The following is a 15,966-nucleotide window of genomic DNA, read 5'->3' as shown; positions in this document are numbered from 1 at the left end:
TGCAGCGTGCTGTAAGCATGGCACACTATCAAGCACCAGCTTCTTTGAAAAGTTTGACAATATACTCGCTGGACGTTGAGTAGTGCATAGAGGCAAAGCCTGTGAGCGGCGGTTGGAAACGATCTAGGAGGGTCAGAGGCTTGGCTTGCATAATCTGAAACGCCCACAACTCGCACTCACCTGGATCTCTTCGATCGAACAGACTCGATATCCTCTTCACGTACTGGAACCCTTCGTGGTCGATGTGGCCCTTCTCTTCAAGTTCATCCGGGTTTTCGCGAGCGAGCTTGAAAGGAGCATATCCACGGAGCGTGCAGCGCCAATGATAGAGTAGGACCGGAAATGCAAATTCCCATTTAGCAATCTGACTCTTTACGACATTGTTCACTTGGTTCTCGATCAACTACAAGAGTCAGTAGGTTTACGCCAATGAGAGCGATACGGACTTACCGTGCCATTTTTCGATTTAATGTAATCATTGGCACCGTGGTGAATGTACTCAAGATTCCAGAAGATGACGTAAAGAGCCAGTAAAAGCTCGTACCAGGGCTTGATCTTTGGTTTGAAGATGAGTAGCGCAAGCTCCTTCACGAATTTTTTCTCTAGTTTCCTGAGGTACTTCACAGCAGCAACGTCCATCTGGTGGGTAATGGCGCCAGGCAGAGGTCGGTCGTACGACTTGCGGTCATATGCTTCGTAGTCACTACTACCCAGCCGACGATAGTCATACTCGCGTATACCGGGAATGTTGTTGTTGCAGACGGAACCGTAGCCCTGTGAGACAACCGAGAGACACTGTAGTCGCATCGCCAAGTCGAGTGCTTTGGATCCATGAACACTGCGCATTCGTTGCACTTCGGTGAAGGTGAGACGTGCGACTTCGTCCTGGCTTATGCGGGCGAAGATCCATGCCTCAATGGCGGGCTGAAGGCTGGAAAAGTACCTCTCAAAAGCTGGTACAAGATCCGCAGTATCGTAGATGGCATATGCCGGCTGTTCGATGGTCTTGAGTTCTCCATCTTTGTTCGTCCATACTGATGCAGCCACATCCATAGACCCTCTCCTTGGGCTGTAAGGCCGGAATGTGACACACATGGGTGGCGCGTTAGGTATGGGGCCATAGCCAGGCAGATTCCATATGAGCTCCATCTTGTATAGCTGACTGTTATGGATCCACTCGTATGCTAGAAACTCGGCCTCTTCTTGATGTTCGCGACCATTGCCTGTCGCGAAATTAGTAGATACCAGACACACAACACAGACGTACATACATCGGCGGACCAGACTGGTGTTTTCCAGGTGCTCTCTATAACAAGGCTCTCGAAACGATCTGGCATGACCTGTTATCTTGTCGCACTTTTCGCAAGGATCACCCTCGTCGCACTTGGTCGTTAGCTGTGCTCTGCTAGATGGATGATTTCACTTACACCAGATTTGTAGAATCTGCAACGCACGCATATGCGTTTGGTCTTGCGCATGGTGTGAGTCTTTTCTCTCTGTCTCTCGGCAAGGGGGCCCTTTCGTTTCGACACCTTCAACTTCTCCTGCCTCTCTACGAAGGAGGACGGAACTTTGGCAACTTTTCTCCTGACCGGTCTCCTGAGATGCTCCAAGAGGACCGGTCTATCAGTAGAGACCTGAGCTTGAGGTTGGTGGATGTAGGGACCATGGTTAGGTATTGTCGGGACAACTCCCCACTGAACATCTTCTTCCTGCTCACGTTGATATCCTGATGGCCCAACAGAAACATCGCTCAAGCCTATGGCAGGCCATGATGCGCCACCTGGATTTGTATGGATAGCTCGGTCAGTTGCCAGATGACTGGGCACTATCGCATTACTAGCATGGGATGGATAGTGATGCGACTCAAGAGTTTGCAGCTCAGCCCCGGTTTCCCAGGCAGCGTCTGTGGATGGTCGCAACGCCTGTTCTGAACTATTCAGATGCAAGGGCGCTATGCGCGCTCGCGCTTGTGAGTACCGTGGAAACGGGTGCTGTCCCTGAGCATGATTCGTGAAAGGTGGGTCGAGCGCGGTTGTGGGGGACTCCTAGAACCATTAGTAGCCCATCCCGTGTGAGATAGAAACTCCTGCGAACATACAGAGGCAACTCGAAGATCATGAAGTGCGTCTGCGCTGCGAAATGCATCGCCACGAGGACTCGTTGGCAATTCTGGTCCGCCATTCAAAGTCTGTTGGTGATGGTAGTGTCGCGAGGCTTCAGAGGTTGGTCGTGGCGGCGCAGGCAGGTTCCCCTCAGCAGCGTCAAATTGGAGGCCAGGACGCGACGCGTAAGCATGGTCGCCCACAACGTGATCCCATTCCTGGACATCCTCACGACTGTAATTAGTAGGCCAAGCTTGCGCGCTCGAAGTTGGGTGTTCGACGGAATCAGCTCCGTCGTTGGAGTAGTGGAGAAACGGCGGCAAAGGCGGGCCGGCGTACGAAGCGTGATTAGGGTCAGTAGGCCATGACGCTGCTAGAGCATACAGATGCTCGCTGTTGTTGGCTGGGAAATTTGGGTAGTGCGAATGCGTGTCGGCGCTCCTGTAGAACTGCGAGCTGGTAGCAGACATAGATGCGGGCGGCTGACTGCGTAACTTTAGAGTTTGGGGTGTTCAGGACTCTTGTTCGCTTGCTTGCGATGGAAATGATCAGGCGCCGTGGAGCATGGAGCGACAGCAACGAAGGGCCATCTAACAAGCTGTGAATAGCAGGCTGTTGTTTGCTGGTTTGAAAGGCACAAAGTCCCGTGGATGGCGGGTCGAGGGGCGGGCTTGGTACGCACTGTCGGGAGGGCTGCATGTTCTAGCTCCCATCTGGTCTGGGCCCCTATGTGTAGGGCTGTGTCTGCGCAGCCATCGCACGAACCGCTGGCTTTGGCGCCTACCGTCTGTCTTTGACCCCTCTCTGCAACTTCAACGCCCCAAATGTGGACACTTCCTTCTCACCGTTTGCGATAATGTGTTACTGCATGTCATCACCTAGGCACGACTATCGGACCAGAAGTTTGCTTGGTTGACTGCAGTGGCATGTGTTTCTTGTCGCCCCGATCGTCACGAGCGGACAAGCGTCCTCATGCTGTCAATCCAGGAAACAGCACTGTTGAAAGTAATGCTTCGAGCGGTACCGATATGATGGTCGCGCTCGGTTTCGAACAAGCTGAAAATCATGTCTTCATGTTGCTGCTGTTATAGTCTCTTGTCATAAGGCAGGTTTCTCACTCTGTTTGCAATCTTTCAGTTCGCGTTTGCCTTTTTTCTCGAATGCCAGAGTCAATTCTCTGTCCTCCCAACATGCTGTTACCTCAAGTCCACAGCGTCCGCATAGCAACCTTGGATGATTTGCCTCGTATCGCCTTCGTGGCTGCATCTGCCTTCTTCTGGTCCCCGACGTTCAGATACCAGAGACCTCATTACGGAGAATATCCGAAAGATACGCTGGCTTCGTACTGGAACGAGTACGAGGAATCGATTAGAGATCCTGCATACGTTGTGCTCGTAGCCGAAGATTTCATCGAAACTGACGAAGCTGACCACGTTTATGAGGCATTGAAGTCTGCCTGCAGGCCATCAACTCCGGGAAGGAAGGTGATTGTTGGACTTTGCAGTGTTCTCCTGAAGCCAGGTTCTTCATACACCGGACATTTCCAGTCTACAAGTAAGCATGTCAGAACCATGACACCTCGGGCAGAGACGTTGAATATCTCCAGATTCTCCAGAGAGCATCCACCAATTCAAGCACATGGACTTGAAGCGAGATCAATGTGCCGACGCCACGAAGATATACCGATCGGTCATGGGCCCTCCCAAATCTCGGTACGCGCAATTGCGACCATCTGAGACAAGAGGCTGACACCGAGGCATCAGACACCTGGCAGGTAGGATGCGTCTAAGCACAATAGCCGTAGCTCCGGGATACTGGCGTCGTGGCCATGCTACCAGGCTTGTCAGCTTCTGTACCCAGCTCGCGGACCTGGACGACGCTCTCTTGGTAAGCCTCCAAGATGCCAGGGCTTTTGTCATTGAAAGATGATTGACAGTAACAAGGGTGTGTCTGCCACACCCCTTGGCGCACTACTTGTCGCGAAAGCTGGTTTTGAAGAGTGCGAAATCGTGCGCATCGATCAATCGCTGGTACACAGGGGACCAAGTGAGAAATCGCCCAATGCCGTGGCCGTCGAGCTTTGGCTTGGACTACGCTGGCCGTTCGGCATGTCCAGCGGCAATGCAAGTCAGTCGGCATCGCCTGAATGAATGCAACGACTAGCATGATCGGTGTGAGAGCTTGGCAATATCGCACGGGTGTTGAACCGGCGCGGAACAATTGCTTGCCCTGCTCTGGTGAATTTTTCAGTGGAGCTCCAGGTGGAGACAGGCGCGGGAGCTTGTTCAGACGTCAGCGGTGTTATTCTCGCTGTAGGATGGAACTCGGAGTTCAAAAATCGTGATCGGACAATTCGTTATGTCTTCGCACGCAAAGCACCTTCCTGTATGATTCTGAGCGACCATACCTGGGTATAAATACATGTTTGCTGCTACTGGACGTCCACTCCCCAATGCCAACAACACTTTGGTGTAATGAGCTCTTCTCCACCATGGAGACCACGATACACATTACAAAGATACCCACTCCACCACAGACCATGGAACACATTATAAAAATACCCGATCCACCATAGAGACCATGAAAAGTATTACAAAAATACGCAGCTGAACAAACCATCTAGAAATGAAATGGAAAGACCTCGCAGCTACCGTTTCTCGAGCAGCAGCACACTACTTCGACTTCCGCTTCTTCGCTGGCTCACTAGCATCGTCTTCTGTCTTCCTCTTCTCAGAAATCCTACTGCTCTTCCGAGATCCCTCCGTCGGCTCCTTCTTAGGCTTCGCAGCACTGCTCTTCTTAGCCGCACCGGTCTTGGCCGCGCCCTTCTTTGCATCACTGGCCTGATCCTTCTTCTTGCTGCTATTAGCCTTGGGCTTCTGCTCACTCGGCGGCGGTTCTTGCGCGTCTTCCTTCTTGTCATCCGGAGAGGGGCTCTCGGGCTCTTTATCGGCTTTCTTTTCCTCAGACTTCTTCTTGGTCGATGATTTGGGCTGCGGCGTTCCCTTGGTAGGCTCATTTTTGGAGCCTGCTTCATTCTCATATCCGCCTCCTTTCTTCTCGTACTCCTTGGAAAGTTTGGCTGCCTGGATAGGGCATGAGCCAATTGTAGCAAGGTAACGCGACGGATGAACTCACTTTCCATGCGCTCCATTGGCCCTTGCCGCCTCCGTCTTTGTTTGTTTCCTGTTTCACTTCTTCCTTCACCTTCTCGCGAAGTTTAGGATCAGTTGGCTTTCCCTTGCTTGAAGGCATGATGAAGAACGTGCGATGAGGAAGCGCCCCTGGATTAAAGAATCAGCTACTTCGGTCTGATCTGAAGACAAGGATTGTCAATTGCTTGGTTCCTGAGCGCGGTCGCGTGTTATGTATATGCAGCTAGCTTTGTTTTGGTACGAGACGAGAATATGACATCATGACTTTGGTATTATGGCGCGCGTGCACGTTCCCTTCCATGCCTTTGAGGTAGTGCGGAAGGTCGATAGCGCCCGTAAGGCTGAACTCTAAGCCAGCCTCCTCTTCGTGCTACATAACTAGGAGAATCGCGTGAAGGAACATGCACAATCATCGTAGTAGTACAGCCAAAGCTGTTTCATTCTGCTATAATGTGATCATGCTCTTCCTTCACAATACAGTGCTAGCTCCCGAACTTTAGTGCACAGCAGCTTGAAGATCATCAATATTCACTTTAAATCCCCACGCAAGGGAGTGTTACTAGGCACATTCGCGGTATTGCACTAAGTCTACATCCAGACGTTATCAGACTACGTTCTGAACATACATGGATCTTGTAAGAACAAGAAGGTCAGATTTTACAAGACGTCCAAACCTGCTTCATTGAAAATGAAGTGCTGTAGTTCTCATTTATCGGTATACCAGTCCCAAGCCACATTCCATACTTCAGCCCAACCAAGGCTCTCATTGCCTTATCTTAACCCATACACGCCTAGCAATCAGCGACAGCCCAATCAATCCCCCTTGCAATAATGCACATGACTTCTCGTTCACCGATCAACATTACCCCGCTTTGAGCTTGTGATGTCTTATCATGCAGACACCTCCCCTTGCGTCCGCGTGTCACCTTCTGTTCTTTACACGAACCTCGGCTTTTTACAATAACAACAAGCTCTCGAAATGTTCGCGGACGATATGGGAAACCATATTTGTGGTGAAGGGTACAAGCTGAAGGACAATGAGGTTCATCCTCGCGATCGAGGATACAGACCCAAACAGGGCACTGACAACCCACAGCCTAGGGATGGAACCTGAGGCATGTCCAGCCTACATACTTCACCCGTCGACAAAGCTGACTTGAAGCAGTGATGCATGAAACCGGTGGACAATTATCGCAACAATCAACTCAAGCGTGGCATGGAACTGTGGTCATTAAGCACAAGACATTAATCTACCCAATCAAATAACCCCCTCACAAAACACTCCTCCGATTCGCCAACTTATTATAATGTTTCCTCGTCCTCTCATACCCATCCCTCATCTCGTACTCACTCCCCCATCCAAGCTCCCCGGCCGCTCCTGCCTCAGACTCTCCATCTTACCCGCAGCAGGGCTAAGTTTCTGCGGCGGTTGGCTCTTCATGCCTAGTCGCCTTCTGACCGTCGCCATCCACCCGCCGTTCGCATGTTGATGCTGCTGCGGACCGATGACCTCGACCGGCCCGTGCGCATGCACGCCCTCCAAGAGCGCCGTCTTTTCCCCGGGTTCCATGAAGAGGTGGTTGCCTTCGCGGTTGACGAACCAGTTGACCATGTATTGCTTGCCCTCGGGGCCGCCGCCACAGCTGCCAGCGAGGACGTGTGAGGGCGGCGAGTTGACAGCCAGGGCGAAGAGGTTGGGGGGCTCGGAGAAGTCGGTGACGAGGCCACGGTGCAGGATGAAGTATATTAGGACGAAGATGTTGAGCAAGAAGACGAGGATGAGGACGACGACCCAGGCGCGTGCCGCGGCGCTGTCGACGCCGCCCGAGGCGTATTGCTGGGCTTGGATGGAGGCGTGGAAATACTGGAATTGATCGTTTTCGATTTTGGGTAAGGTGTAGTTCCATGGATGGGTTACGAATGGCGCGTCCATCATGCCTGGTGAGTAGAGTTAGCGTTTGTCTGAGTGAGATATTTTAGAGTATTCCGTGTCGGAAGCCTGAGGGCATCCGATAAGATGCCGATTACAAGAACAGATAAACATACTCATAAGCAATGTGCAGCCCGCCATGACCGCCAAAGCCTCACCCATACTCGGTAACGCAGGGCTCAAATTGACCTGCATGTTCTCGGGATCGGGATTCGTCGGACTAAGCATCATCTGACTCAGTATCCTGGAATTGCTTGCGTCTCCATCCATGATACCAGTTTGCAATGAAAGAGAATTGGACCAGTCGAAGCCAATATCCCTCCAATTAGGGATTCCTGTTCTGGTTTGAGCATCCGGATTGCGCTTCCCATACGCCATGTCGCCGGCTTTGTCCTCGCAAAAACTCTCCATGACGCCTCCACCAGACCGAGCGTTGTATTGCGTCACACAAGCTGACGTTATCGACATATCCAGCTTACAAAGCGAGTAAACACCAGTCATATTCACATCGTCATTAGGGCCTCCTTGGGCGAGCAGATAGATGGCAGATCTACCCCATGGCTTGCTAGTATGGTTCATGATGGTGTTGAATGTCTTTGGATACTTTGCAAATACCGGCGGATAGTGTAGGCGGCTGTCGTTGTTCCATCCGAATAGTTCGTCCACTTTGGTCTTGCTGGTAGTTGTGGCTTTGTCCATGAGGCCACCTTCTTTCCAAGACGATATATTCACTACATCAGTGTTCCACTTATCGTATACGATTGGTGCAAGTTCTTCTTCGTTCATGTTCACACAGAGTACATTTATGACGGGGGAAGGAACAGATGCTTTGAGCGAGTAAGTACCTTCGGAATTCAGGTCTTCTGGTTGAAGTATGCCGTTTCTTGGGGAATGTGCTGCCTCAAATACCCCAGAGTGGGGCATTGCGAGTGAAACATTGTTGATGGGCCGTCCATATTTCTTTGACACCTCAGCAGTATCGATGGTATTAATCCACTGTGCAGTAATGGTAGTATTCTCATGAAGTAGTCCAAAGCCGCGAGGCCGCGTTTGTTGGTCCGTAGAGCCGTTGCCATTAGCGACTGCATTAGCCCAGTCAGCAAGGTAGCGCTGATAATTGTGGTATGCTTGTCCGGCATGTTCGATCTGAAGGCAGCTGTTTCCTTGATGATCTTTATCGTTGCGGATCGGCGTTTTGCATTGACCCTTGACATAGTCCATGTTCGCGAAGTCTGTCTTGACAAGACCACTCATGACAGTTGGTTTCCACGATCCCTGCCTTAGTGTCGGTTGCACCAAAGCAGTCGATGCCGACGAGTACAGCGTACCCAAAATCGCACACACAAGACTCAGTATGCCCAAAAACGACAACCCGGCATACTTGGCGGTCTCCCAGTGCGTAATCAACGTCCCCGGCTGCACAACCCATCTCCACATACTAAGCTCAGAAAGCGTCACCCCTCTGCCATGATCCTTCATGAACGCTCGTCGACTTAGCACCTGCCCCAAAAACGCCACGAACGAAGTGATGAATGACAACTCGATGAGTTTCGCAAACACCTGTGTGAGCAGGTTCGCATTCGCCGGCGTGAGCGGTCCATGGCTCGTTATCCGCTTTCCCCAGAACTGCTCACGGATCGCCAGCCCGACGAAGATGCCCGAAAAGATGCAGGAGAACAGGCATATGATGATGATGCTGATGTTCAGCCACGTGAAGCGAGACTGGTAAAAGTCACGTGTGGTTGGGCATTCGTGTGTGGGGCGGAAGTCACTCTCATAAGCCGATTTGATGGAAGGCGCGGCGCGCAATCTGTCTGTGTCGGAGGTGTGGATGTATTGCTGGTACTCGTTGACGCTGTTAGTGCTCTGGCGGGCGTTCTTAAGCACGCCACGACGGAAGTCTTCATACGAGCCTACGTCTTCCCTTGGGCTGTATCGCTCGCGGCGCAGATCCGGTGTGTTCTCTGTCGACGAGTCTTTCGGGAATGAATCAGTGAATGGATTCGAGGACCCGGGGGGAGACAGAGTGCCGGGGCTTTTGAGGGGAGGGCTCTTGGGGCCAGGACCAACAGCTCGCTGTGGCACGGTTTGGATGCTGACTCTTCGTGCTGTCGCAATCGTTGGCCCTATGCCCAGCCCGTCTCCGGCATGGCCTCGGAAGCCGCCTAAGACATCTCCTTCCTCGTGTATGATGCTCGGGGCACTGTGCCGCTCGACAGCAGTCGCCTCGCTCTGGAGTCTCGAGAAGCCGGGGCGTGAGATCGGCGGGCTCGTCGGAGGCGGAATGTGCGTAAATCCGTGGGACCGGGGACTGTCTGTGAATTGCAAAGCAGGCGTGCTCCCTGCACTTTCAGATATGTCCGACGTTTCTTGGATGAGTGGGCGTCGGTCAGCCATTGCGTCCGGAATTGGCGAAGGACGTTCTATGCCTTCTCTTGCTGCCTAAAGTGAGTTTCAGCCTTCTTTTGCTATTACCACACTACAGGGTTTGCTGCGTCTGTGGCCCCTCTGGGGTGCTTTGTGCTACGCGGGAGTATGCAGCTGCGCCGCAAGTGCTTTTGTATGAGAAATCCCACAATGAATACTCCTATATTGAGAATGAGTATAGTGGAGAGACACAGCGTCAGAAGTGAAGACAGCAGTGAGCCTGAGCGACAAGGCTCGCGGCTTGCACGTTCGTGCTCACTGCGAGTGCGAGCTCAGCTCATGCGGCGTCTTGCGCTATCCCGCGCGTGGCGCAAGCAAACGGCCCCCAACGAAGGATTGAAAGGGCCATTGCTGTCTGATCTCACTTGGCTGTAAGCCGTGAAATACTTGCAAGCTTCAATGACGTTGTTTGCACACTCTGGGCCATGTGGATGGAATGATGTGCGCTTTGTGGTTTGCAGTGATTAAGCGGGTTTGCAAGCTTGCGCCGCCCCACGCCCGGTATGAGGCCTGCTGGGTCAGGCTGCTGGCTGCAGCAAACCGTGCGATTTGATATGGCTGGCTGGTCATGGCGATGCGGCTGGCGCCGGCTGATCATTGATGTACTACAGTACGTGTAGTTGAGTTGCGGCCCAGACATGAGGTGGTTTCGGCTCTGGGCCCTGTCGCCAACCCCAGGCAAACGACGTGGAGGATCGCACCGCATCAACCATAAAGGAAGGTCGACAGGTTCCACCTCTGTCATAGCATACGCACGCATCGTCTGACGCGCTTAGCCTCCTCAAATTGAAAACCTTTGCAGCATGCAAAGGCCTCTGCAAATGTCGGCCGCTAAGCCCTGCCGCACGGTGTTGTTCTTGCCAGGATGAAAGACAATCGTGTCTGGACCCATGATCGATGCACGTATATCAGATGGTTTCGTACCAATACTACGATATACCCTGTCCTCATAACGAATTTGTCTCTAATGGTGTTTCTTTGAGCAAAGCGTGCACGTGCTTCCATCTAAGCGTCATGAAGGTTTGCTCTCATCATGCTGTGCTTCCACATTTCGTCATGCAATGCAACTCACCTTGCTCACATGTCGATCATGCGCGCACTCCTATCTCTTGATGGACAAGGAAGCGCATTGTAGAGGTCCAGAAAGTCATGTGCAATGCACTGAAATCAGATGCAGCGTGTCTGCATACTTTATTCTTCTGGACAATGTCGCAGACGCACGTGAATTTTCCAACTGGATCAGCTGGGCCAGACTGCAATGTTCAACCTTCAAAGAGACGTCTGCGTTGATTGTGCTCTCTTGAAGTAGCTAGCCATGGCATGCGGGCTTTCCATGCGAGGTGTGTGAGAATTGCCTGGTAAAAGTCCTGTCACATGCGGTGACAAGGCGCAGGGGCAGCTCAGCAACATTTCCTCAACCCCACGATGGTTTAAGGTATCCGCTCGGCCTATGTAACAGCTCCGGAAACAGTGAAAACACCGATATTGATGCAAACACATATTCTCTGAACGCATATTGACGTGCTGTTCGGACTCGACTGTATCAGAGCACGATACCAGATTTTCGCCGGCCTCTGCATGTAGTCAAACAACCGTTGAGCGTGTCGCGCTAGAAGGCGTAGATTAGACTATTGCGACTGCAATTTAAGGGCCATGATATTTCCGATAGTCTTCTACCTGAAAAAACTGGGACGACCGGAAACACGAGTCCAAGGATGTCACTATATGGTGCTTCTTCCGTGCCTGAGGTGCTCCACATGCACCAATGCGCGGCCGTTGTACAACGGTATTGCTTCACCGGAGTTGCCGCATCCAAATTAGGAACCCGTATCGAACTAATGGGCGAATTGTGAACTGGTGTATCGAATTTGCTCAATGTGCCGGTCTCGACCACGTATTGGGTGCTGTAAATAGGACAAGTCATGAGTGCTTTTCGGCCTTCCTTCTGGAAAAGTACCCATATCGTTTGGTGTAACTGAACTATTCTCTCGCCTTGCAGGCCACTACCATCGAGGATAAACATCGCAGCCACCACGCTTGCTCCGTCATATGCTGTGTGCAGTAGCAGTTGTAGTACATAGTTTGTTGGTAAATCGCCCCTGTAGTTAATGCGTTGACATTTCACGTAGTATACGATTTAGAATCAGAGCTACCGCGACTACACTCACCACGGCGTGCGTGCGGAACTCAAAGCCACATGTGACCGATCATAGTGATATAACGCCTACATTGGAATGCTGGGGTGTCAAGCACAGCCGCATCGATGCACGACTGATAACTGCTTCCAGAAGCACAAGAGAAGCATACTTGTCTCGAAAGAAGGCAGCATGCATATAGCCACGCCCCTGGTCATGCAAGATTTGATGCGGGGTGGCGCTGAACAAAAGTCGCGCGTTTACCATATTGTGCAACCAGATCTTGCTTATTACCGAGGAGCTGACGTTGTGTAACGACGTGCAAACTATGTGATCGGTGGTGTGGCGTGCCAAAACACGGAGTACAGGTGGCAATTATGAAGTCTCTATTGCGTGGGGTGTTGCCGGTCTAACTTACCTTGCTCATGACGCCGCATATGAATAGCGGTGTGTTGAGATGAAGTATTGTAGAGGATTGTAAGCACCAACGTGAGATGAGTGACGTCTGGCCAACTGCGATCGGTGGCGTCGCATGCAGCTCGGCCGCTAATTAATGCAGGACGTAGCACAAACAAAGCAAGGGCAGTACAGGAATGAGATGATTGACGCTGCCTTGCGTGATCCGGCAGCCACAGCAATGAGATTTTCATGAAAGTATGAAGGAAAGAAAGGTGTTGTAGATGTGGGCCAGCCGCCGACCGGGCCTCCGGGGACAATCCTGGCACGTGCAGCACGTTGATGGTTCGGGCCGGGACTGGCTGCTCGTTTGTCAGACGGCTGATCGTCCAAATAGTGGCCGAAGAGTCTGAGGTTCTGTCGCTCGGCTGGACAGGGACTTGCCTGCTAGAGAGCTTATGTCACTCTTTGCCAGGGTAAATGTGGCTATTTGCAGACTTTTAGTGCTGGTTTGAGGGCGCGGTCCAAGCCTCCGAGGTCGCGTGGAAAACGGTGGTTTGTTGTTCCTCGGACGGGATGGCCCCTTTAGTGCCTGTGCTACGCATGGTATCGATAGCTCATTGTCCATGATTGGGAAAGGAGGCTCGATCGCCCCTTCGATAATTTGTGTTTGATGGTTGGAAGCCGACCACGACCGAAAAGGATGTGCATGTGCGGCGGTGGATGGTGGGAGCACAGCATGAACCTGACCAGGAGAGCTGACTCTCTTGCCATCTGCGGGTTTAGCCTCGAGGCGATACAACGTGAGAAGCAACGTCTCGCATAAGAAACGTAGAAAAGCAATAGACAAGGAAATTGACCGTCGTGACATGATGTTTTCCGCGCCAATGGCAATCGTTCGAGCATGACGCACAAGCATTTCAGCCACCGCCGATTCCGACTCCATTTGGTCCGAGCCCTGCGAACAGCGTCAGTTCGTTCCTCAGCCTCTATCCAAAAACAAACTCCTGCCAAGGCTAGGCGAGCGCGGGGGGTAGACCGCTGTACCCTAAATTCTCTTGCTCCTCTTGCTTTCCGTGGTCCCAGAGCCTGGAAGGGCTTTGCCAGATTGTTGTTGTTTTCGAGCCGCCCACCAAAGATGAGTATTCGGATAAATGCGACCGTCCATGAAGCCCGGGCAGCTGCAGGCCACACTAAGGAGCAATGGGACCGCTTCTATGTACGTTTGTCGCTCCGAGCCCAGGGATTGCGGTCGACTAACAGGACAAGTTCATAACCAAGGACGAAGCGAAGCAGCTGTCGGAAGCGCACAAGGACTGGTCAAGATGGATACTGATCCCCGCGAATGAGAAAGAAAAAATGTTGGAGCGCATCAATGCGCGACTACAAGCCGAAGGCATACGACCGGTCGAAATGATTATACTCAAGTGGCGGGTGTCGCAGCTGCTGAGAGACATCCAGCGGAAGTTTTGTAAGTGCGGGCGCACCAGTCTATATACATTGGCAACCCAGACAATCCGAAAGGGCTGCAAGCCTGAAATGGACTATCAGCTAATTGTGACGAACGTTTAGCCGAAGGTGACATGCTGAGAGGGATAACCGTTGCGAGTTCGGGATCGCAAATGCAGGTCCAGACTCAGTCGGACAACGCTTCGCAGCAGTCATTAAGCCCACAGCCTTCGGAGCACTCACCGAGCGAGACGCGCCCGTACGACCCCATTCGGGACGTCTAATACATCAACACTGGAGGAATTTTGTTATTTGTGTGACACGTCCACATGCTGCATGGGACGTTTGCAATGGAGCTGGCATTCGAATTGATACCCAGAAGGGCGAGAAATGGTCGGGTTGTAGGCTGAGACCAACCCATAAGACGAGCATATCGGACGAGACCAATGCTATTCGGATGCCAACCAGGTCGTGGTTTCGAACCTTTCCAACAGGAGACAACGGCTAGAAATGTCGATTCGATGGAGAAATATACCCACAGTCGGGAGTCTGGAAGAGCAAGGATCTGTTACACAGCAGGGCCGGACTGACGTGGTGCGAAGCATCCTGGTACGTAGCCGAGGAAATCTCCATACTCTCCACCGAGCTCTTTCCTTGTCAGGTCACCTCTGAGACGGCTTGTCTTCTTTCTAGAATGTCTTTCGGTCCTCAGTGTTTCTAGTTTTCTTCGTGCCAAAGAAATGGCAGTGGGCGCGCCGTATGCGCTTGGCACGACATGTTTCTCCAATATTGCACCCCTTCTACTTATTAGTTTCAAGAGTATGTGTCTTCAGTGAACTCCTTTCCTAAAGCTCATGAGACATGATGTCGGTACCAATGGTACAGGTTCGTTGCACCTTCCTAGAATGTTCCACCTCTTCGTCACTTTTGTGGTGTGATCTCTGTAGGCCGGACTCTCTTCGTAGATGTGTCTGATATGTCTGGACAAGCAACGTTCCTACCCACTCATCATTCTCCTCATCCTGGCGGGGCATGCACCGTTGATCATGGGGTACGAGGGCGTCGACGGTAGGAAGGTGCGCGGCGTGTATGCGAAGGAGTTCCGAGGACGAGCAAGCTGGTCGTACGGAGACAGCTTTGAGACTAACCAAGAGCGAAGATCAGTTGGCTTTGTGGACAACGTTCTCTCCTCCATAGACGCGTCAATCCCAGTCGGAGGGGCAATGAGACACTTGTAGCTCATGGACAGACTCGCTGGTGGCATACTCGCCATTGCACTCTAGATGCACTATTCCAACAGTATGACAAGCCCATAGACTTGCATGTGGAACGAGTCAGATGCAGCGCTGCCCGATTTTCTCGTGGCGAGGGGCGATTTGAGGACGCGTAGCGTGATTCTACTCCTGGAGTGGCATCAAGTCACGGCCTGCTACGACCACTTGATCATCATAAGGGAAGCACGAAGCTGCTGAGACGAACTGATGACAGAAATGATGGAGTTGGAGATGGCGCGAGGGACTAGTCTGGCGGGGTGACGTGAGTGAGGCCTGGTCGTGACTGCCTTCCAAGTGTCCCAAGTTTGGTACAGCCCTAATCCCAGTAGTCGGCGGCAGCACCCGCAACCACGTTTCTTCTCTTGACGACACAGATCCTTCCAGTGTCGTATACGCCTCTCCCCGTCTTCTTCGTCGCGTCCGTGGGTGATTTCCATCAGGTTCGGATGCTCGGAGGTGAGGCTTCGCTACAAGTGATGCATCAACGGCAACAGCAAGGACAATTCGATGGTCGCCGCCAAAGTCATTCAGAGTGCTTCCATCAATTGCAAGTATCTTTCATCTTGCACCGGTTATCTGACGCGCTCAAGCGCGCCTCTTACGTTATCCGGGGTCGGTATAACAAAGCAAGGGAGATGAATCGCCCCAAACGCGTAGAACACCACCTTCGCATCGTACCACCATCGCACAGCATCGATTCAAGGGGACAGATCGACCACTCAAGACCACTCAAGTCTTCAACGGAAGACGGAGCCGAACCAGACCTCATCTGCTGCCATGTTCGAGCAGATGCTTTTGGTTCGAAACCAAGGGCTGGCCACGACGGCTACAGAGGCAGAGAATTCTCTCATGTTGTCTTCGATGGCTTCATCGCCTCACTCCCGCTGCGTGCTTCTCAACAAATGCATGTGTGCGTTGGCCGGCGAGATGGCAAGCACTGCACTGCGCAAAGCTGCGGCTACGAGCAAAAATCTGCAAATTGTGAGCAGGATGGCTTCCTGTAACAGCCGGATGAGCAACAATGTCCTTGAGGAAAAGTATACATTAGCAACACGATCGTATACAGCTGACAAGTACCCGTTATATACTACTGTC

The 15,966-nt window shown here is 52.1% G+C and overlaps 7 protein-coding genes across 7 annotated transcripts; 4 read left to right on the top strand and 3 right to left on the bottom strand.

The window, feature by feature from the left end:
- Positions 1 to 28: 28 nt before the first annotated feature.
- Positions 29 to 1,149, bottom strand: SNOG_07377 (hypothetical protein; the record flags this gene model as incomplete). Its single annotated transcript, XM_001797663.1, has 2 exons — positions 29 to 403; positions 451 to 1,149. The coding sequence occupies 2 exons, from the start codon at positions 1,147 to 1,149 to the stop codon at positions 29 to 31; spliced, it is 1,074 nt and encodes a 357-aa protein (XP_001797715.1).
- A 2,146-nt stretch (positions 1,150 to 3,295) lies between these two features.
- SNOG_07376 (hypothetical protein) lies at positions 3,296 to 4,255 on the top strand (the record flags this gene model as incomplete). The annotated part of the gene is made up of 3 exons (XM_001797662.1): positions 3,296 to 3,817; positions 3,910 to 3,992; positions 4,042 to 4,255. 3 exons carry the CDS (start codon positions 3,296 to 3,298, stop codon positions 4,253 to 4,255), a joined length of 819 nt encoding a protein of 272 aa, XP_001797714.1.
- A 522-nt stretch (positions 4,256 to 4,777) lies between these two features.
- SNOG_07375 (hypothetical protein) lies at positions 4,778 to 5,360 on the bottom strand (the record flags this gene model as incomplete). The annotated part of the gene is made up of 2 exons (XM_001797661.1): positions 4,778 to 5,191; positions 5,244 to 5,360. 2 exons carry the CDS (start codon positions 5,358 to 5,360, stop codon positions 4,778 to 4,780), a joined length of 531 nt encoding a protein of 176 aa, XP_001797713.1.
- Positions 5,361 to 6,292: 932 nt separating this feature from the next.
- Positions 6,293 to 6,535, top strand: SNOG_20082 (hypothetical protein). Its single transcript, XM_001797660.1, has 2 exons — positions 6,293 to 6,375; positions 6,426 to 6,535. Exon 2 carries the CDS (start codon positions 6,428 to 6,430, stop codon positions 6,524 to 6,526), a length of 99 nt encoding a protein of 32 aa, XP_001797712.1. The 5' UTR covers positions 6,293 to 6,375; positions 6,426 to 6,427; the 3' UTR covers positions 6,527 to 6,535.
- A 61-nt stretch (positions 6,536 to 6,596) lies between these two features.
- SNOG_07374 (hypothetical protein) lies at positions 6,597 to 9,587 on the bottom strand (the record flags this gene model as incomplete). The annotated part of the gene is made up of 2 exons (XM_001797659.1): positions 6,597 to 7,198; positions 7,307 to 9,587. 2 exons carry the CDS (start codon positions 9,585 to 9,587, stop codon positions 6,597 to 6,599), a joined length of 2,883 nt encoding a protein of 960 aa, XP_001797711.1.
- A 3,699-nt stretch (positions 9,588 to 13,286) lies between these two features.
- SNOG_07373 (hypothetical protein) lies at positions 13,287 to 13,881 on the top strand (the record flags this gene model as incomplete). Its single annotated transcript, XM_001797658.1, has 3 exons — positions 13,287 to 13,367; positions 13,418 to 13,619; positions 13,700 to 13,881. 3 exons carry the CDS (start codon positions 13,287 to 13,289, stop codon positions 13,879 to 13,881), a joined length of 465 nt encoding a protein of 154 aa, XP_001797710.1.
- A 762-nt stretch (positions 13,882 to 14,643) lies between these two features.
- SNOG_07372 (hypothetical protein) lies at positions 14,644 to 15,875 on the top strand (the record flags this gene model as incomplete). Its single annotated transcript, XM_001797657.1, has 3 exons — positions 14,644 to 14,778; positions 14,914 to 15,015; positions 15,201 to 15,875. The coding sequence occupies 3 exons, from the start codon at positions 14,644 to 14,646 to the stop codon at positions 15,873 to 15,875; spliced, it is 912 nt and encodes a 303-aa protein (XP_001797709.1).
- Between the last annotated feature and the right edge of the window lie 91 nt (positions 15,876 to 15,966).

This window comes from Parastagonospora nodorum (genome assembly GCF_000146915.1).
Source record: "Parastagonospora nodorum SN15 chromosome Unknown scaffold_11, whole genome shotgun sequence".
Taxonomy (NCBI): Eukaryota; Fungi; Ascomycota; class Dothideomycetes; order Pleosporales; family Phaeosphaeriaceae; genus Parastagonospora; species Parastagonospora nodorum.
Note: the sequence above shows the minus strand (reverse complement) of the source record. Positions and strands in the feature narration are given on the sequence as shown.

Bases quoted from the DNA above. Each gene is read 5' to 3' on its own strand.
- SNOG_20082 (XM_001797660.1), top strand. From the start codon at position 6,428: ATGCATGAAACCGGTGGACAATTATCGCAACAATCAACTCAAGCGTGG.